The 22,174-nt window shown below is 43.5% G+C and overlaps 2 protein-coding genes across 3 annotated transcripts; one reads left to right on the top strand and one right to left on the bottom strand.

Moving 5' to 3' along the window:
- Positions 1–48: 48 nt before the first annotated feature.
- Positions 49–9,393, top strand: zbed6cl.S (ZBED6 C-terminal like S homeolog). Its single transcript, XM_018224061.2, has 2 exons — positions 49–266; positions 5,679–9,393. The coding sequence occupies exon 2, from the start codon at positions 5,998–6,000 to the stop codon at positions 9,049–9,051; it is 3,054 nt and encodes a 1,017-aa protein (XP_018079550.1). The 5' UTR covers positions 49–266; positions 5,679–5,997; the 3' UTR covers positions 9,052–9,393.
- Positions 9,394–14,657: 5,264 nt separating this feature from the next.
- On the bottom strand, positions 14,658–20,855 carry LOC121394987 (retinoic acid receptor responder protein 2-like). 2 transcript variants are annotated; one of them, XM_041567282.1, is made up of 5 exons: positions 20,411–20,855; positions 19,792–19,899; positions 18,977–19,075; positions 17,455–17,578; positions 14,658–14,864 (listed from the first exon to the last, which is right to left on the bottom strand). In XM_041567282.1, the coding sequence occupies exons 1-4, from the start codon at positions 20,600–20,602 to the stop codon at positions 17,540–17,542; spliced, it is 438 nt and encodes a 145-aa protein (XP_041423216.1). In that variant the 5' UTR covers positions 20,603–20,855; the 3' UTR covers positions 14,658–14,864; positions 17,455–17,539. The 2 variants fall into 2 exon arrangements, with proteins under 2 accessions (XP_041423216.1, XP_041423215.1); XM_041567281.1 differs by having other exon boundaries at positions 20,405–20,712.
- Positions 20,856–22,174: the final 1,319 nt, after the last annotated feature.

Genomic DNA, 22,174 nt, shown 5'->3' with positions numbered 1-22,174 from the left:
TTTGGCCTGTTCCACTGCGAGTAGGGGCGTATAGACATCAGTCCTCCCGTGCTGCCATTTCCCCCTCAGAATATGAAAAAACAAAAACAGCATTGGTGTATTTCAATATGGAGTAATCGTTCTAGTGAGGTGTTTAAGTTCATAACCGAGGCATTTATTATGCGAGTTCATAACCCGCCCCCTTCCTTGCGGATGGTTTGTCCCGGCTGAGCGCTGAGTAGTGAGTGGGATTCTCTGCTGTGTGTGCGGCTCGTTGTGTTGGGAAGGTGAGTGACACTGTGTGGGCTGGGTCTGTACTCGAGCTTCGTGTTTGTGCGACTCTTCTTTCTCTTATACAACAATATTCACACAGAGCCCACACCTCACACACTAAGGACTGCAGCACAATCATGTTGCCTTTATTTCATGGCTCAGTCCGTATCACACAAATGGCATTTCTCTGTGGAAACCTCAGGTGCCAGGGATTGTGGGTAGGAAATACAGTAGCTCAGGATGCTCCATACACTGGCCAATGAGGGCCTCACTGGGTCTGGGGTCGCTCAGACTGGGTTTGGGGTCGCTCAGACTGTATATGGGCCTGACTGGATCTGGGGTCGCTCAGACTGTGGTTGGGGTCGCTCAGACTAGGTTTGGGGTCTCTCAGACTGTATATGGGCCTGACTGGGTCTGGGGTCGCTCAGACTGTGGTTGGGGTCGCTCAGACTAGGTTTGGGGTCTCTCAGACTGTATATGGGCCTGACTGGATCTGGGGTCGCTCAGACTGGGTTTGGGGTCGCTCAGACTGTATATGGGCCTGACTGGATCTGGGGTCGCTCAGACTGTGGTTGGGGTCGCTCAGACTAGGTTTGGGGTCTCTCAGACTGTATATGGGCCTGACTGGGTCTGGGGTCGCTCAGACTGTGGTTGGGGTCGCTCAGACTAGGTTTGGGGTCTCTCAGACTGTATATGGGCCTGACTGGATCTGGGGTCGCTCAGACTGTGGTTGGGGTCGCTCAGACTAGGTTTGGGGTCTCTCAGACTGTATATGGGCCTGACTGGGTCTGGGGTCGCTCAGACTGGGTCTGGGGTCGCTCAGACTGAGTTTGGGGACGCTCAGCCTGTGTATGGGCAGCACCATGTGCTCTGGGTTATAGAGGAATGGCATTTTTCCAGAACTACTGTTCTGTGTGGGAAGATTAGCTTTTGTTATGGTTGGCAGACAGGTATTTTATGCAGAGAAGAGACAGGGACACCTAAAAATGCAGAAACATAATAACTTTGCCTTTAATTGTCAAAGGGGAACTCCACACAAACAAAACTTAAGCTTTTTGAAAAGTAAACACAATTTCAAGCAACTTTGCAACATAGATCAATTAAAAAATATACAGACTTTTCATGATTTTTAATGGTTTCTGACAGTTCCCTAAGCCCAGCCCCCTGCTCTCCTGCTGATCTGTCTGACTACTTTGCTGAGCTAACTGACTACTTTGTATCAACATCTGTCCTCAGCCTTCATCCTCCAAACCCCCCAATTCCCTGCACATGTGATTTCAATAAGGAAAGGAACATCCCAGTGCAATGCATTGTGGGTTATGTAGTTCCTGCATGTTATCTGTAAGTACAATGTGTAATATTAGTGTTTAGTCCCTCCTTCCCTGCCAGGATTTCAAATGATGCAGAAAGAGAAGAACTGTTACACAGCTGGATTTCAGCATAGAAATGCCATTTATTCAGACTTTTTGAATAAGCCAATAACTGTGATGGGGATATTAGGGGTTTCTGTGTTACGTGGCCTCTTTATCACATTTTGGTGTGGAAGCTGTAGTTCCCCTTTAAATAAAACACAATTAACAGGGCGTCTGCATATGGCAAAATAGCATTAACATATAACCCTCTGATATATATGAAAATATAGTCTTTCTGACCTCCCCGTGGTCTCTCCCTGACTCTGGTCCACTACAAGCTCAGCGCCCTGTTACTCACTGTTCCAAGTCAGCTTCACTGCTCCACTTTCATCCAAACGTTCAGCCTCTCTTCAGGTCTCTTGGCACTTACTTTCTCTCAAGCTCAGGCACTCTGTCTCTCTTAATCAGACACTCTCTGTCTCTCTTAATCAGACACTCTCTGTCTCTCTTAATCAGACACTCTCTGTCTCTCTTAATCAGACACTCTCTGTCTCTCTTAATCAGACACTCTCTGGTCTCTCTAATCAGACACTCTCTGTCTCTCTTAATCAGACACTCTCTGTCTCTCTTAATCAGAACACTCTCTGTCTCTCTTAATCAGACACTCTCTGTCTCTCTTAATCAGACACTCTCTGTCCTCTTAAATCAGACACTCTCTGTCTCTCTTAATCAGACCACTCCTGTCTCTCTTTATCAGACACTCTCTGTCTCTCTTATCAGACACTCTCTGTCTCTCTTAATCAGTCTCTCTTAATCAGACACTCTCTGTCTCTCTTAATCAGACACTCTCTGTCTCTCTTTATCAGACACTCTCTGTCTCTCTTAATCAGACATCTCTGTTCCTTTAATCAGACACTCTCTGTCTCTCTTAATCAGACACTCTCTGTCTCTTCAGACACTCTCTGTCTCTCTTTCAGACACTCTGTCTCTCTTTATCAGACACTCTCTGTCTCTCTTTAATCACTCTCTCTTAATCAGACACTCTCTCTCTCTCTCTGTCTCTCTAATCAGACACTCTCTGTCTCTTTAATCAGACACTCTCTGTCTCTCTTTAATCAGACACTCTCTGTCTCTCTTAATCAGACACTCTCTGTCTCTCTTAATCAGACACTCTCTGTCTCTCTTAATCAGACACTCTCTGTCTCTCTTAATCAGACACTCTCTGTCTCTCTTAATCAGACACTCTCTGTCTCTCTTAATCAGACACTCTCTGTCTCTCTTTATCAGGACACTCTCGTCTTCTTAACAGACACTCTCTGTCTCTCTTAATCAGACACCTCTGTCTCTCTTAATCAGACACTCTCTGTCTCTCTAATCAGACACTCTCTGTCTCTCTTAATCAGACACTCTCTGTCTCTCTTAATCAGACACTCTCTGTCTCTCTTAATCAGACACTCTCTGTCTCTCTTTAATCAGACACTCTCTGTCCTCTCTTAACAGAACTCTCTGTCTCTCTTAATCAAGGACACTGCTCTGTCTCTCTTAATTCAGACACTCCTCTGTCTCTCTTAATCAGACACTCTCTGTCTCTCTTAATCCAGACACTCTTGTCTCTCTTAATCAGACACTCTCTGTCTCTCTTATCAGACCACTCTCTTAATCAGACACTCTCTGTCTCTCTTAATCAGACACTCTCTGTCTCTCTTAATCAGACACTCTCTGTCTCTCTTAATCAGACACTCTCTGTCTCTCTTATCAGACACTCTCTGTCTCTCTTAATCAGACACTCTCTGTCTCTCTTAATCAGACACTCTCTGTCTCTCTTAATCAGACACTCTCTGTCTCTCTTAATCAGACACTCTCTGTCTCTCTTAATCAGACACTCTCTGTCTCTCTTAATCAGACACTCTCTGTCTCTCTTAATCAGACACTCTCTGTCTCTCTTTATCAGACACTCTCTGTCTCTCTTAATCAGACACTCTCTGTCTCTCTTAATCAGACACTCTCTGTCTCTCTTAATCAGACACTCTCTGTCTCTCTTAATCAGACACTCTCTGTCTCTCTTAATCAGACACTCTCCTGTCTCTCCTTTATCAGGACCACTCTCTGTCTCTCTTAATCAGACACTTCTCTGTCTCTCTTAATCAGACACTCTCTGTCTCTCTTATCAGCACACTCTCTGTCTCTCTCTTAATCAGACACTCATGTCTCTCTTAACTCAGACACACTCTTCTCTCTTAATCAGACACTCTCTGTCTCTCTTAATCAGACACTCTCTGTCTCTCTTAATCAGGGACACTTCTCTGTCTCTCTTAATCAGACACTCTCTGTCTCTCTTAATCAGACACTCTCTGTCTCTCTTAATCAGACACTCTCTGTCTCTCTTAATCAGACCACTCTCTGTCTCTCTTAATCAGACACTCTCTGTCTCTCTTAATCAGACACTCTTGTCTCTCTTTACAGACCTCTCGTCTTTAATCAGACACTCTCTGTCTCTCTTAATCAGACACTCTCTGTCTCTCTTAATCAGACACTCTCTGTCTCTCTTAATCAGACACTCTCTGTCTCTCTTAATCAGACACTCTCTGTCTCTTCTTAATCAGACACTCTCTGTCTCTCTTAATCAGACACTCTCTGTCTCTCTTAATCAGACACTCTCTGTCCTCTCTTAATCAGACACTCTCTGTCTCTCTTAATCAGACACTCTCTGTCTCTCTTAATCAGACACTCTCTGTCTCTCTTAATCAGACACTCTCTGTCTCTCTTAATCAGACACTCTCTGTCTCTCTTAATCAGACACTCTCTGTCTCTCTTAATCAGACACTCTCTGTCTCTCTTAATCAGACACTCTCTGTCTCTCTTAATCAGACACTCTCTGTCTCTCTTAATCAGGCACTCTGCTCTCTTTCCTCTGTCTCTCTTAATCAGACACTCTCTGTCTCTCTTAATCAGACACTCTCTGTCTCTCTTAATCAGACACTCTCTGTCTCTCTTAATCAGACACTCTCTGTCTCTCTTAATCAGACACTCTCTGTCTCTCTTAATCAGACACTCTCTGTCTCTCTTTATCAGACACTCTCTGTCTCTCTTAATCAGGCACTCTGTCTCTCTTAATCAGACACTCTCTGTCTCTCTTAATCAGACACTCTCTGTCTCTCTTAATCAGACACTCTCTGTCTCTCTTAATCAGACACTCTATTTCTCTCTTAATCAGACACTCTATTTCTCTCTTAATCAGACACTCTCTGTCTCTCTTTATCAGACACTCTCTGTCTCTCTTTATCAGACACTCTCTGTCTCTCTTTATCAGACACTCTCTGTCTCTCTTAATCAGACACTCTATCTCTCTCTTAATCAGACACTCTCTGTGTCTCAGGCTCCACGGGCCCCTTGGTCCTCTCTCAGCCTTTTGTTCCCACACCAGGAACACCCAGGACTGTGTCTCTTCCAGACCTCCAGGGAAAAGCCCAGCTCTGCTCTCAGCTGCCATCTAATTACTTCATTGGGAGAGATTATTAACCCTATCTGGAGTAGTCACCTCCCTTCAGCCCATATCATACAACTTAAATGCAGCTTCCTGCAATGCACTGTCACACCAGTTATACATTAAACTTTCAGACTCAGGCTCATGTTCTTCTGCTTAGGAAAGATGTGAGAAAGGTTTCTAATTTTATTCCTAAGCAGAAGAACATCAGCCTCTTTCTTTCTCCTGACAACTTCCTTGACTACTTGCTGGTCAGACTGGTGGGAAACTGACCAGCAGGTGGCGCTGTTGGAACACAATTCATTCCTATTAACAGTACATGTACCCTTTAATATCTTGGAATAAAACCAAAATAAATAATGAATGTACATTGCAAAAGTGCTTAGAATAGCCCCCTCATCAATTTTACATTCACTTATTTTAAAGGTTTACTTATCCTTTAATTACCTGCTTTGAGGGCACTGAAAGCAACACCCAATGGGATAGTAAGCAATATGTTGCTCATGGGGCCCTCACAAGGCTCACCGGAATGTTGGAATTTATTCTGGAATCAGACTGCGATATTGATATCCTTCTCCTTCTCGTTGCAGGCAGCTAATGGAATGAGCCAACTAAGACTACATGATTAAGACTACTGCATATTCAGTCTTTGATGATTATATTGAAGTTCCTGGGGTGCAGAATTGAAACTGTGGATTCACCAGAAAAGTCATTTCTAAAGTGATGTTATTAGCGGGTATGTGAGCTGTGCGCTCATTGCTTTAACAAATGAGTTGCTTCAAAGACATGCGATTTCCCCGGACCTTCATTGTCGCTCATAAATGAGCCTTGCAATGTGATTCAGTTCAGCATTCTGCCATACCAAACCAATTACTATATACATTCATTGTCATTATCCCATTCCACATCATGGATAACCCAAATGATGCACAGACATCTGAAGCTCCAAATCAGTTTGTTCCAGAGATTGAAATTAAACTGGAATCGAGTGATGAGGAAGAGACTGTTACCCTAGGTAAAGGGTTTCTAGTGGAGGGCACACAAATGAGGGAGGTAAATGATGTGCAAGGCCAGAGACCACCAAGGAAGAGGAAGTCCACCTCAGAAGTTTGGCAGTTCTTTTACCGCGATGCTACCAATATTTGCAGAGCTATTTGTGGCCTCTGTCGAATCAGTGTCAGCCGAGGGAAGTTAGGAGGGAGCTTTGGGACCACGGCTTTGAAGCGCCATTTGGAGAGTAAGCATCCGATTGCTTGGGCACAGAGGGAGTCGATGAGAGCACAGAGAACATATGGAGGAGAAGAAGAAGAGTATGAAGCAATAGAGGATGAGGAAGAGAAGGAGGAACCTTGTGAAAATGCCAGCAATGTACAGAGTGCATTATATAGCTCTCAGACAACATCTGAAACTCAAGATGTCATGCCGACCTCCTCCTCACAAGTACTTGATTCCCTTAAAACATATGAGATTATAGATTCTAGTGAGGATGAGGGGGAAGAATATAAAGAGGGAGTTGAGCAAGTTCCTGTGGAGCTTGAAGAAGATATGGACAAAAAGAGAATGAAAATGCTTGCTCAGGATGAAAGAGAGGCTGTGAATTCTTGCCCCAACTTTACAAGAGACTCTAATCCTAACCTTCCTATTCTGTCTGTGGGGCAATCAAGTTCCCATGCCTTAATAATTTCAAACAACCCACAAGCGCCTCTGGGAGCCTTGAGAAGAAAGTCTCCCTCTGCTGTTTGGCGATTTTTCTGCATTGACCAGACTAATATCTGTAGAGCTGTTTGCACCCTGTGCCATTTGAGTGTGAGCCGTGGAAAACGAGAGGGTCATTTTGGAACAACGGCTCTTATGCGTCACCTTGAGGGGAAACACCCTTTAGAATGGGGCAGAGGTAAGATAAACAAACCAAAGAACATAATCGAGGTAGATGAAGAGGAGGAGGAAGAGACAGACGAGCCTTTGGAACAGATATATCCTCAGCCACAAGCTATACTTGGACTTTATGGGTCACCTACCCATCATGAGACATATTCAACTGAAATATCAGGTGTAATGACTCCTCCAGTCATGGCCATACAGGTGGATTATAACATAGAAGATAAAGAATCAACCAATGAAAAGATCAGAGATGATTTGTCTATTACCACAAAAGAAAAACTTGCTCTTCCACTGAGTGATGATTTGCACATAAAGGGAAAGTATGCCCCAAATCACCCTAAAGCCCAGTCGTGGAACAGGAATATAGCAGAATTAATGTGTGGTGCGGCACTTCCATACTCTTTTATTTCCTCCAAAGCTTTTAAAAAGTTCATGACCAGAACTGACCCAAAGTATTGTGTGCCTTCAAAATCATTTTTTTCTGGTAAAGCAGTTCCCCAGCTCTACGAAGCTGTGTGTGAGAAAGTGATGAATGAATTAAAGAGATCGGAAAGCTATCATATTCATCTGACCACCCACTTGTGGAGCAGTGGGCCTTCCATGGACTATTTAGCCTTAACGGCACATTGGGCTGTTCTAAATCCAGATAATCGGCAGTCCGTTCAAAGAAAGTACGCTGTTCTATGCACCAAAGGTTTTCCAAAAGACTATATAGATGGCAGCATTCAACAAGAGCTCACGCAGCAAATGAACAGATGGCTTTCTCCAAATGTCCTGAGTCCAGGTTTCTTCATATCCAGTGGCAACTTTAATCTCATCCATGCTATTAAAAGTGCTAACTTTCATTTCATACCTTGTTTTACCCACACCCTAAATTTGTTAGTAATGGATTTTCTGCAAAACAATCGATGTATTGCTTCCACAATTGAGGCAGCTCGAAAAGTCTGCAGCCATTTTATTCACTCAGCCAGTGCGAGGAAAACCTTGAGTGAGCTGCAATTCCAAAATAATTTGCCAAATCGACATCTGAAACCAGAAACAGTTCCTCATTGGACTTCAACGTTCTATATGCTGCAGAGACTCCTAGAGCAGCAGAGAGCTATCGAAGAGTATCTAGGGTCGCTCAAATTAGAAACGGCTGATCTGCATTTGACTTCCAGCAACTGGAGTCTCATGGCTTGCTTAGTGGACCTTCTACAGCCATTTGAAATGGTTACAAGAGAGGTCAGTGCCGGTGGTTCATGTCTGAGCCAAGTGCTACCAGAGGTTCGATACCTCCATATCTTTCTTAAACAGATTAGAGGACATTTTGAAAGTAAGGGAGATGTTAAAGGTGTCATCTTGATTGACAATTTCACTCTGAAAATCTCTTCGGATTTTGGAATAAATGAAATGTTTCAGAGGGAAGAGTACGTTCTGTCCACCTTGCTTGATCCACGTTTTAAAGGTAGGATTGAGGCAATACTTCCACCTGGTTCTGATATCGACCTCTGGAAGCAAATCCTTGTAAAGAAAGTAAAGGAGATCATGTCATCCTCCTTGTGGCCAGCTTCCCATTTCAAAGATTCCAGTCTGGAATCAGATCTGCTTGCTAGTAAGAACTATCATGTGGCTGAAGGTGGTATGAACTCCCAGAGGAGAACCTTGGTGGCTCCACCACTGATTCAGAAGGAAAAATCCCTAATTGAGCACTTAGAGAGTGTAGGCCTTTTGGCGTCCAAAACTACTGGAGCTTCCTTGTCAACGGAAAGCCATTCTGCTTGTGTCATGGTGGAAAAGTACCTTCAAGATAATCAAACTATTGGAGCCAAGGAAGACCCGCTTGTCTACTGGAAGACGAGAAAGTGTCTGTGGCCTGCTCTCGCCAAGCTTGCTTTCATGTACTTGACTTGCCCGCCTTCGAGCATTTTTGCAGAGCGCGTCTTTACTGTTCCTTGTACATTTGGGGGCATGAAGAAACCGCCAGACGTGGAACATTTTGGATTTCTGATGGTTAATCTAGAAAATTTCCCAGACTATGTAACCCCACCTCTTATATTCTCATCTGACAATGAGGCAGAGAGTGATAGTGAGGAGGCCTAGCAGAGTTCAGCCTCATGGATATATATTGATATATATCCATATATATTGAATATATATATATATATATATATATATATTGAATGGATGTTGTTTACCTTGCAGCAATTCTACCACCCAAGGCAAAATGGGTGAAAAGTGCCCTCGGTTTGTTTTTTTTTATTATATATTTTGCCATTTGGATTGCACCCTGGTGTAACTTTCTTGAATGACAGCTGTACCAGCATATGGATCCATTATCTGGAAACCCGTTATTCTGAAAGCTCAGAATTACGGAAAGGCCATCTCCTATAGACTCAATTTTAATCAAATAATTCAAAATTTCATAATTTTTTTTTTTGTGATTTGTTTTTGTTTTTTGTCATAATAAAATAGTAGTTTATACTTGATCCCAACTAAGATATAATTAATCCTTGTTAGAAGCAAAACCAGCCTATTGGGATTATTTAATAATCAGTGATTTTTAAGGTATGAAGAGCCAGGTTATGGAAAGATCCCTTATCTGGGAAAACCCCAGGTTTCTGAGTATTCTGGATAACAGGTCCCATACCTGTGCTGCTTTGGGTGCGAGCGAATAGGCAGATGGTAAACTATTTTTTTTCTCTGACACCCTCTAACTCGCAAGACAGACCCAGGTTTTTAAGTGCCAGAGGCCGCAAAGAGCAGGAGGCACTTGTTAGAGTTTTTTAGCCTCGGGTGCTAATGATTTTTTGTTCCCTTAGTATGTTTGTGAATACACAGTAACACTTGAGTTTGGGAAGGGAATATATAATACAAGGTGGGTACAGAGCAATATCAGTGTGGGTGCTAGCTTGTGTAGGATACTCCAGCTGGAAGTTTGATCTCCCTAGTGTCGCGCTTCTCATATTTTACTGAGGTCCAGTTTAAAGGGATACTGTCATGGGAAAAAAATTTTTTTTCAAAATGAATCAGTTAATAGTGCTGCTCCAGCAGAATTCTGCACTGAAATCCATTTCTCAAAAGAGCAAACAGATTTTTTTATATTTAATTTTGAAATCTGACATGGGGCTAGACATATTGTCAGTTTCCCAGCTGCCCCAGTCATGTGACTTGTGCTCTGATAAACTTCAATCACTCTTTACTGCTCTACTGCAAGTTGGAGTGATATCACCCCCTCCCTTTTCCCCCCCAGCAGTCAAACAAAAGAACAATGGGAAGGTAACCAGATAGCAGCTCCCTAACACAAGATAACCGCTGCCTGGTAGATCTAAGAACAACACTCAATAGTAAAATCCAGGTCCCACTGAGACACATTCAGTTACATTAAGAAGGAAAAACAGCAGCCTGCCAGAAAGCATTTCTCTCCTAAAGTGCAGGCACAAGTTACATGACCAGGGGCAGCTGGGAAATTGACAAAATGTCTAGCCCCATGTCAGATTTCAAAACTGAATATAAAAAAATCTGTTTGCTCTTTTGAGAAATGGATTTCAGTGCAGAATTCTGCTGGAGTAGCACCAGTGGCGTAACTACAGAGGAAGCAGACCCCGCTGTTGCAGGGGGGCCCGGCAGGGTCCTGCTTCCTCAGTATGTGCAACCAGCCAGGATCATTTAGGGGAATGGAGCTGGTGATCTGGACCTCTACGGGGCTTTTGCCACTGAAAACCTAACTCTTTTTGCCTCAGTTCCGCCTAAAATTTAACAACTTTAAAAAGCATCCGGTACGAATGCAAGGCGTGCGGGAGGATTGGCCTTCAAGAGCTCCTGTAGCTCATGTCTGACGCATGCGCTGTATCCAGTTGGGAGTGATGCTATAATTAATAATACCGGAGCTTTTTCTTTTTAACTTCTGAGAAGGTGGAGGGCAGGGAACTGTTGCCCTAACCTTGCCACTGTTTTATTTATGCAGGTTGGCAAGAAGGTTAAGGGTTAAAGGGATACTGTCATGGGAAAAAAAATTTTTTTCAAAATGAATCAGTTAATAGTGCTGCTCCAGCAGAATTCTGCACTGAAATCCATTTCTCAAAAGAGCAAACAGATTTTTTTTATATTTAATTTTGAGATCTGACATGGGGCTAGACATATTGTCAATTTCCCAGCTGCCCCAAGTCATGTGACTTGTGCTCTGATAAACTTCAATCACTCTTTACTGCTGTACTGCAAGTTGGAGTGATATCACCCCCTCCCTTCCCCCCCAGCAGCCAAACAAAAGAACAATGGGAAGGTAACCAGATAGCAGCTCCCTAACACAAGATAACAGCTGCTTGGTAGATCTAAGCACTCAATAGTAAAAACCCATGTCTCACTGAGACACATTCAGTAACATTGAGAAGGAAAAACAGCAGCCTGCCAGAAAGCATTTCTCTCCTAAAGTGCAGGCACACGTCACATGACTGAGGACTGCTGGGAAATTGACAAAATGTCTAGCCCCATGTCAGATTTCAAAATTGAATATAAAAAAAATCTGTTTGCTCTTTTGAGAAATGGATTTCAGTGCAGAATTCTGCCGGAGCAGCACTATTAACTGATGTGTTTTGAAAAAAAACATGTTTTCCGATGACCGGATCCCTTTAAGTACAGGACCGAGGGAGCAGAGTGAAAACAACCTGGAGAAGGGGGTGGGGCGAAAGCAACGCAGCATGTCGGGTTCAAGATAAGGAGTGAGTCGTGGAACGGAACATGTGGTGCCATGAAAATGAGACAAGACACAAGAAAAATGCTTGTAGAGAAGAGTAAAGATTTTTGCAGAGACAGGGCAACAGCAAGAAGAAAGAAAAAGGCATATCCAGTGCAGGTACTGAGAGTTTTGCTGAAATCAATACAAGCTCCTATCAGCTTTCATCTGTGCTGGAAGTTAGATTTATAGTTAGTTAATTGGAGAAGGCCCTGTCAACTGACCATAAACCATTCTGGGGCAGAGATCATTAACTATACTAGCTTTTCTAGGCTACTTGTGTTTTTGTTGATTTCCACCAGAATTCATATTTTTTCTCCAAAAAAAAAAAAGTGTGTGAAAAGAGTTTCTTAAAAAAATGTATATACAGGTATGGGATCCATTATCTGGAAACCCGTTATTTAGAGAGTTCCAAATTACAGAATGGCTGTCTCCCATTGACTCCATTTTATAGAAATAATCCAAGTTTTTAAAAATAATTTCCTTTTTCTGTGTAATAATAAAACAGTAGCTTGTCCTTGATCCCAACTAAGATATATTTAATCCTTATTGGAAGAAAAAAAAAGCCTATTGGGTTTATTTAATGTTTAAATGAATTTCTAGTAGACTTAACGCATGAAGACCCAAATTACAGAAAGATCTCTTATCTAAAAAACCCCAGGTCCCAAGCAGTCTGGATAATGGGTCCCATACCTGTACAAGGTCCATGGGGGAAGCCGTATAATAAAAGAAAATCGTGTGATATGAAAGAGTTAATTTAATACTGTGATGAGGTCAGGGGAAAGACAGAAGCCAAATTTACTGCCCCAGATGATCGGGAGAATCCAGGGGGGCTATTAATTAAACAGAGATTGCAGGTTGAATGTTTCAGAAAAGACTTTCAAAACCAGTACCTACTGTAATTGGCTGTATTAAGCAGTACAGGTATAGGATCCATTATCCAGAAAGCTCCAAATTACAGGAAGTTTGTCTACCATAAACTTAATTTGAATTAAATAATTCAAAATTTCAAAACATTTGTTTTTTCTCTGTAATAACAAAACAGAATATTGTACTTCATCCCAACTAAGATATAACTAATTTTTATTGGTGGGAAAACAAAACTATTGGGTTTACTAAATGCTCAAATGATTTTTAGCAGACTGGGGTATGCAGTTCCAGATTATGGAAAGACCCCTTATCTGGCATACCCCAGCCCCTGAGCATTTTGGGTAACAGGTCCTTTACCTAGGGTTTAGCTCTCCTTTAATAAACATGGAAATAGCAAAATGGTTTTGGCTTAAAATGTCTGAAACTCGAAAGTATTGGTGGGTGCTATGTGTGCCGAGCGTACCATCCCTCCACTTTTTTGATCCCAGTTCAAGCACTGGCTGTATTAGAAGTGTGGGCTCTTACCGGCTGTAGTTTAAAGAAGTTTCAGGGAGCTAAGGCAAGAGCTTTTACACAGAGCTGAGGTAGGAGAAATCGCATTGCTGCTATGTGAAAAGCTTTTTGTTTCCATGGGCAAATACAATCACTAAAACACAACTGTTATTCCTCACTGTTCAGTCAGCACATCTCCCACTATTTTGTACAGAGGGGGGCCCTGAAAATTTCTTTGCAGGGGGGCCCTGGCATCCGAAGTTACGCCACTGGCCCTGCCCCTCACAGGGAAGAAGGGTGTCATTTCTGGGGGTTACCATTCAATGAAGTGCACTGTAAGGGATTTGGAGACCAATATGGCTGCTGGGATGAGCTGGGAGCACCAGGTGAATAGATGAGGTAGAGAATAAATGTGAGATGATGGGGTCTTGTTGGCTTCTCTCCCGGGCCAGTGATTAAGGCAGAGCAGCCAATAAGCAGGAGGTTCCCAGTTCCAAACCTGCCAAAGCCTCATGGTTGCACAAGTCTAGCTACTGATGCAGGAGAACCCTAAGCTACTGGCACCTCAAAGCCCACACTGATGCCCATTCCATTCTATTCCTGCACTTCCACATGATTCCAATGCCTCCACCTGCCTCTTCCGAGGAATGATGAGCAGTTGTGCTGACTGATACTTGGGGACACTGGGGTGCTACCACCCTACAATCGGCTGAATCACTAAAACAGATGTGTGTCCAGTGCAAGGGATGTACAGTAAATGGTATGGGTGGTCCAGAAGTGACATAAATCCTGGAAAATGCAACTTGCACCAAATTTGTATTAAAACTCAAGCACAATTGCATCTGTTTGGATGTTTCAGGTGCAAAATGATCTGCAGCTAAAAATGACACCAGAAGGTTCAAGCACATGCAAGGCCAGGGCTGCCATTAGAAATCACGGGACAACAACGTTTTCTGGGCCCACCAGGGGTGGTGCCAAGGCCCCGCATAAAAGTTTTTAAAAAACATTGGTGGCCATGCTCCCCCCCCTTTACAGCTTGAAGAGAAACATTGAGGCCCCAGAGAAAATTTTAGGAAAAAAAACATGGGTGGCCATTGGCCTATAGAGTATTAAAATAATAAATTGGTGGCCAGGGGTTTAATAAAATTTAAAAAAACACATTGGTGTTTGTGGCTTTGGGTCTTATCTTCAACTTTGGCTCCTTTCATGGCTTCGGTCTATTTGCTGGATCTCACCATGGGAAAGAGAGCAGCCCATAACCAGGGAATATTATTAGAGTTCTGTATGTGGGAGGAGACTGGATTCACTTACTATGGGGGAGGTTTCAATCTGGCCATGGGAAAGAGAGCAGCCCAGGAACAAGTAGGACAGAGAGTGGAATTTCTGACCTGGGAGTGATTCCTGGTGGGATTTATGGGGTGGGAGAGATTGGAATGATGACAAAAGGCTTAATATGGTATTATTATATTTAATCAGTTTTCTTTTCTCTTATGTGATTAAAACTCGAGAACCCCAACAACCCAACACTAACAAATGCCCAACCCCCATACTATATATATATATATATATATATATATATATATATATATATATATATATATATATATATATATACATACTGTATATACCATACAAATCAGCTGTGATACATAAACATATTATTCCCTAGAGCCTGGGCATTAGCTCTATCATTTACAGTCACAGTGTCCGGCCAATTCCCATTCATTCCAACCCAGGGATAGGAGGGGAGAATTCTCTGTGCGATGTGAGATGAGTGAGAACAAATATCCGGCAGTCACATGATTTCTCTTCCAGACACTGGCTGCAAACAGAGGAGACAAATGTGAAATGTGACAAAAAATGAGAAAATCTCACTGAGGGCAGGAGGGACTTCAAAGGGCCACACAGGCCATAGGTGGTGCCATGAGAAGGACCTATCAGTGTGGGTAGGTGTATAGTAAGGCAAGAGGGTGTCATGGGAAGGGATATAAATGTGGGTAGGTGTATAGTAAGGCAAGAGGGTGTCATGGGAAGGGATATAAATGTGGGTAGGTGTATAGTAAGGCAAGAGGGTGTCATGGGAAGGGATATAAATGTGGGTAGGTGTATAGTAAGGCAAGAGGGTATCATGGGAAGGGATATAAATGTGGGTAGGTGTATAGTAAGGCAAGAGGGTATCATAGGAAGGGATATAAATGTGGGTAGGTGTATAGTAAGGCAAGAGGGTATCATGGGAAGGGATATAAATGTGGGTAGGTGTATAGTAAGGCAAGAGGGTATCATGGGAAGGGATATAAATGTGGGTAGGTGTATAGTAAGGCAAGAGGGTATCATGGGAAGGGATATAAATGTGGGTAGGTGTATAGTAAGGCAAGAGGGTATCATAGGAAGGGATATAAATGTGGGTAGGTGTATAGTAAGGCAAGAGGTTATCATGGGAAGGGATATAAATGTGGGTAGGTGTATAGTAAGGCAAGAGGGTATCATGGGAAGGGATATAAATGTGGGTAGGTGTATAGTAAGGCAAGAGGGTATCATGGGAAGGGATATAAATGTGGGTAGGTGTATAGTAAGGCAAGAGGGTATCATGGGAAGGGATATAAATGTGGGTAGGTGTATAGTAAGGCAAGAGGGTATCATGGGAAGGGATATAAATGTGGGTAGGTGTATAGTAAGGCAAGAGGGTATCATGGGAAGGGATATAAATGTGGGTAGGTGTATAGTAAGGCAAGAGGGTATCATGGGAAGGGATATAAATGTGGGTAGGTGTATAGTAAGGCAAGAGGGTATCATGGGAAGGGATATAAATGTTGGTAGGTGTATAGTAAGGCAAGAGTCATGGGAAGGGATATAAATGTGGGTAGGTGTATAGTAAGGCAAGAGGGTATCATGGGAAGGGATATAAATGTGGGTAGGTGTATAGTAAGGCAAGAGGGTGTCAAGGGAAGGGATAGAAATGTGGAGTAGGTGTATTGTAAGGCAAGAGTCATGGGTAGGGATATAAATGTGGGTAGGTGTATAGTAAGGCAAGAGGGTGTCAAGGGAAGGGATAGAAATTGTGGGTAGGTGTATAGTAAGGCAAGAGGTGTCATGGGAAGGGATATAAATGTGGGTATGTGTATAGTAAGGCAAGAGGGTGTCATGGGAAGGGATATAAATGTGGGTAGGTGTATAGTAAGGCAAGAGGGTGTCATGGGAAGGGATATAAATGTGGGTAGGTGTATAGTAAGGCAAGAGGGTGTCATGGGAAGGGATAGAATGTGGGTAGGTGTATAGTAAGGCAAGTGGGTGTCATGGGAAGGGATATAAATGTGGGTAGGTGTATAATAAGGCAAGAGGGTGTCATGGGAAGGGATATAAATGTGGGTAGGTGTATAGTAAGGCAAGAGGGTGTCATGGGAAGGGATATAAATGTGGGTAGGTGTATAGTAAGGCAAGAGGGTGTCATGGGAAGGGATATAAATGTGGGTAGGTTATAGTAAGGCAAGAGGGTGTCATGGGAAGGGATAGAATGTGGGTAGGTGTATAGTAAGGCAAGAGGGTGTCATGGGAAGGGATAGAATGTGGGTAGGTGTATAGTAAGGCAAGAGGGTGTCATGGGAAGGGATATAAATGTGGGTAGGTGTATAGTAAGGCAAGAGGGTGTCATGGGAAGGGATAGAAATGTGGGTAGGTGTATAGTAAGGCAAGAGTCATGGGAAGGGATATAAATGTGGGTAGGTGTATAGTAAGGCAAGAGTCATGGGAAGGGATATAAATGTGGGTAGGTGTATAGTAAGGCAAGAGGGTGTCATGGGAAGGGATAGAATGTGGGTAGGTGTATAGTAAGGCAAGTGGGTGTCATGGGAAGGGATATAAATGTGGGTAGGTGTATAATAAGGCAAGAGGGTGTCATGGGAAGGGATATAAATGTGGGTAGGTTATAGTAAGGCAAGAGGGTGTCATGGGAAGGGATAGAATGCTGGTAGGTGTATAGTAAGGCAAGAGGGTGTCATGGGAAGGGATAGAATGTGGGTAGGTGTATAGTAAGGCAAGAGGGTGTCATGGGAAGGGATATAAATGTGGGTAGGTGTATAGTAAGGCAAGAGGGTGTCATGGGAAGGGATAGAAATGTGGGTAGGTGTATAGTAAGGCAAGAGTCATGGGAAGGGATATAAATGTGGGTAGGTGTATAGTAAGGCAAGAAGGTGTCATGGGAAGGGATAGAAATGTGGGTAGGTGTATAGTAAGGCAAGAGTCATGGGAAGGGATATAAATGTGGGTAGGTGTATAGTAAGGCAAGAGGGTGTCATGGGAAGGGATAGAAATGTGGGTAGGTGTATAGTAAGGCAAGAGGGTGTCATGGGGAGGGGCTGTAATGGGGGGACAGTGAGTCCAGGGAAAGAAAAGGGCATCATGGGGCCCCATTGTACCTAAATAATGGAGAGAAAGTTCAGTTGTGCGACTTTAAGAAACTCGTGGCTCCAGTCAGAGGAGATTCCGTCTCGTTCTTATTCTTCACGACTTGCACTGCTGTGAGCGCTTGTGTCTCCGATCCTGTTGGGGGAGAAAAGGGGCAACTGAGAAATATTCCCACCCACTTATTCCTCCAAATCATCTAATGGGATTTATTCTCCCACCAATAGAGACTCCAACAGAGGTGCCTGACTTGCCCCCAGGCCTGTTCCCTAGTCCAGTGACCCCCAACCAGTATCTCATGAGTAACATGTTCCTCTCCGACCCCACTCTTTTTACTTCTGAATGTTGCTCAGGGGTTGATGCTCAATTAGAATTATATTTATATTTAAGTGTCACATAAGAGCCTCCTGGTGTTGTTATTCTTATATGTAAATTCTAATACCTCAGATATTGTGGGAGGAGCAAAGACCTGATAGGCTGATCCAAATCCTATAGGATTATTGGCCTGATCTCCATCCCAGAATCCTTAGTTGCAGCCCCCTGGAGCCCCAGCACAGTGTCCCATTCACTCCTAATGCCCCAACCACTAACCCTTACAGTTCCCACTTAGATTGTAAGCTCTATGGGCTAGGTTCTATGGCCTCCTTCTATTCAGTTCACTTGTTCCACCTCCTGTACATGAATATACGACACCAAATGTACAACTACATAAATATCTCTGCACACACCCTACTAACAGCAGCTTAACTTCCCCTTTAACTTTCTCTAACAGCCACCGAAAGCCTCTTCTTTACTGACAGAGAAGAATCTAAGGGAATAAATATGTGGAAATCAGTTCCCCCGGGGGTCTCGGCTCTTGCAAAATAGAGAAAAGAGGAATAAACAGTTCCCATTCCTGAGCAATTCCAGGAACGTGCGTGGTTATAACATGAATATAACTCAGTGTAATGGGAATAATTCTCAGTGTAGTCACAATGAAACTCTATGGGGAAGGGCTGAGAGGGAGAGAAACCTAGAGGGAGAGAAGCTGAGGGGGATAGAAACTTAGAGGGAGAGAAGTTGAAAGGGAGAGAAGCAGAAAGGGAGAGAAGCTGAGAGGGAGAGAAACTGAGAGGGAGAGAAACAGAAAGGGAGAGAAGCAGAAAGGGAGAGAAGCTGAGAGGGAGAGAAGCAGAAAGGGAGAGAAGCAGAAAGGGAGAGAAGCTGAGAGGGAGGGAAACTGAGAGAGAGAAGCAGAAAGGGAGAGAAGCAGAAAGGGAGAGAAGCTGAGAGAGAAGCTGAGAGGGAAACTGAGAGAGAGAAGCAGAAAGGGAGAGAAGCAGAAAGGGAGAGAAGCTGAGAGGGACGGAAACTGATAGAGAGAAGCAGAAAGGGAGAGAAGCAGAAAGGGAGAGAAGCAGAAAGGGAGAGAAGCTGAGAGAGAGAAGCAGAAAAGGAGAGAAGCAGAAAGGGAGAGAAGCTGAGAGGGACGGAAACTGATAGAGAGAAGCATAAAGGGAGAGAAGCAGAAAGGGAGAGAAGTTGAGAGGAGATTACCGTATTGACATGGCGGCTCAGTACACAGTCGATGAAGCTGGAGAGGAGGGCGTGACTGCCATACTGATACTTGATGCAGATGTAACAGTCGAACACTCTCTGCTCAGAGACACAACACAAAGTAAAATTAATTTCCCCACCGTCCCCTCTTTATATTATATCTATCTATCTACAGCTTGTTTATTTCTGCAGCCAGGCTATTCTCTGACATTACAACTCTGGGTGTAACATTCCCCTAACCTTTAGATTGTAAGCTCTTGTGAGTAATGTGAAGTGCTGCCACTGTATAAAGAAATGATCATAAGGATAAATATGTCAATAATTGGAATATGATAAATGCAGACGGCAGTTTTGCGGGGATAGTGCCGCTACAATTGGGATGTATTGGGGCCAGTGGTTGTTATTTACTAACAGATTTATTAGTCACATTATTACTCACAGTGGCTATTGGCTGCGCCCGACTTGTGGGACTAAGTGGCTGCATGTGACTAGTGTGACTAGTGTGACTAGTGATTGGCAAATCTGACCCGTATCGCTTGGCTGAAAACTTGCAAAACAGTGAAAAATTTGCCAATGGGCGCCATTTTTTTTTTTATTTGATGTACAACAAATTTTCCCATTGGAATCTATGGGCGTCTTTTCCGTAGCAACAAATTTCCCTAATCCCAATGGCTGTGACCTGATCACTGCAGACCCACATAGCTACCTACCCACTTACCTACCTACCCACCTACCCACCCACCCACCTACCTACCCACCCACCTACCTACCCGCAGCTGGTACCCAACCCTGGGATTCCCCCCAGTCATTCTCACCCCTCCATTCACAGCGCTGCACTCTTTCCCCTCGTTCCAGTGTTTCTTGGGGCAGTTGGTCTGTCTCTTCATTATGTTCAAGCGCACGAAAATGCCAGCGCTGTAGTACTGCAATAGAATAGGAGAATGAGATTCAGGATTATTAGGGATCAGAACTGTAACTAGGGGTGTATCTAGGGGTGCAGCCCATGGGAGGGTGACCTTAACTAATATAAACTGTATATCCTGCAGGTAATTTAATGCTACTTTAATTCTATCGGTTTAGCAACCTATAGCAACCAATCAGCAGGTGGCATTTACTGGTCAGCAGTTTGAAGACAAGTAATCCCTTAGCTTTGATTGGTCTAGTGATGATGCAGTGATTTGTTATTGGTTACTTTCATTTAGGGGAAGGTGGGATAATGAAAGGAATTTCGGATTGGTCCTGTCCTGATGCAGATGTGCCCCTATTAAAATGATAATAATAATAATAATAATAATGATAATAATAATAATAATAATAATAATAATAAAGGTCTTTCACATGATTATGCTCTGATTGAAAAAGCCCAAATAAATTAGTGGTACTGTCCATGAATATGTTCCAGAGCTTCACCAAATTCCCTTCACTCACACTCACTTCTTCTGTTGCTTCCAGTATAGAGAAGACCTGGAATCGGTTGTTGATGTTCTTCTTGCTGTGCAAATCCTCTGCTGCCAGAGCCACAGCCTTGTTCTGTAGGTCCGACAACTCAGACATTGGTACTTGCCCCTCTGATGCCACAATGAGCCCCACGGCCACCAGCAAACACCATGTTCTGCCCAATTCCATCCTTATGTGTGTCTGCTCTGATCCCAGTTACCCTGTCTGTCTCTGTTCCCTCTGTCTGTCTCTATTCCCTCTGGTTGTCTCTGCTCCCTCTGTCTGTCTCTGTTCCTCTGTCTGTCTCTGTTTCCTCTGTCTGTCTCTATTCCCTCTGTCTGTCTCTATTCCCACTGTCTGTCTCTATTCCCACTGTCTGTCTCTGTTCCCACTGTCTGTCTCTGTTCCCTCTGGTTGTCTCTGCTCCCTCTGTCTGTCTCTGTTCCTCTGTCTGTCTCTATTCCCTCTGTCTTTCTCTCTGTTCCCTCTGTCTTTCTCTCTGTTCCCTCTGGCTGTCTCTGTTCCCTCTGGCTGTCTCTGTCCCCTTTTCCCTCTGTCTGTTCTGTTTGGCTCTGCCTTGTTATTGTCCAAAAAATGAAAGTGATTTTTGGATAGGAAGCGGAGCTTTGGCTGACGATCCTATAGGCTGGGGCTTCTTCCTACTGCGCAGAGACTTTGGCTTGGGCTCCTCTCAGTCCATTATCTCAGCTTTGCTTCTGTTGCTCTAAGAGAATTAGTATTAGACTTTGATCACATGACTCAGGGCCCAAGTACAGATTTTGGCTTCTGAACAAGTAACCAATTCCTTATAAATCTAAAGGGGTCCAGTGAAACCCATGTTTGACCAAAGTGGCAGAACAGCAGCCCATTGTTACATTGGGAGCCTCTCTCTTTGCTCATCCCTCACTGGAAACTCCTGGAGGAAAGATGTTTGTGCTGAACTGTAACTCCCAATGCCGGGGAAGTACAAAAGAATGAAATAAATGGTTGCCAGCGGTTCTTGACTATAAATAAAGGTTCTTTGAGCAGAGAACTCCTTTGGAACATTGACTGAATAAGGAGATGGAACCAGTAAAGATATAATATAATAACATCAGTATATTGTGGATCCCTCCAGTGGATAACAGGTAACAGTCCTTTCCAGTTGGATCCCTACACTGAGGTGAGTGTCACCAGGAGAATAGAAACCTCATTAGGCAGGTTCCTTGTCCTTGTTGGCGCACAGAGCTGCTCATACTCACTGGCCCTGACTATCTCACAACACAATCACAGGAATCTTGTTACTTTCTAATCTCATTCCCTCCTACACTAAAGTCACTAAGGAACCTTGATCTCCTGCAATGTAACCCAACTCTACCTCAAGCCCTCGGGTAGATCCACCCCTTGCTATGGTGGAGCCAGAAGAAGCCTGAGCCCATATTCCCTCCTCATTCTTTCCAATAAAGGAACAGAAACAGCTGAACTACACTTGGGTTAATGGAGAACACTCCCCTCCCATGGGGTACAGATTTCTGGGTAGTAGGGGGTAAATTAACCCTTTGGGTCTTTACAGTCATGTCAGTGCCGATTCGAAGGCAGGAGCCAACTGAGGCTCAGGGAGAACAGAATCTACAGCCTTTAAACCTGTTGGATTTTCCCGGGGCTGTTGTCGCTAAATTGACCCATAATCCTGTTCATGACCATGAATTAAATACAGAAAATTCTACTCTTACATAGTCTTGTCCTGATGAGTCAGATTAGTGATTGCTGAACTTGCCCTTT

This window comes from Xenopus laevis, chromosome 6S (assembly GCF_017654675.1).
Source record: "Xenopus laevis strain J_2021 chromosome 6S, Xenopus_laevis_v10.1, whole genome shotgun sequence".
Taxonomy (NCBI): Eukaryota; Metazoa; Chordata; class Amphibia; order Anura; family Pipidae; genus Xenopus; species Xenopus laevis.
This window is presented reverse-complemented; position numbering and strand designations above follow the sequence as displayed.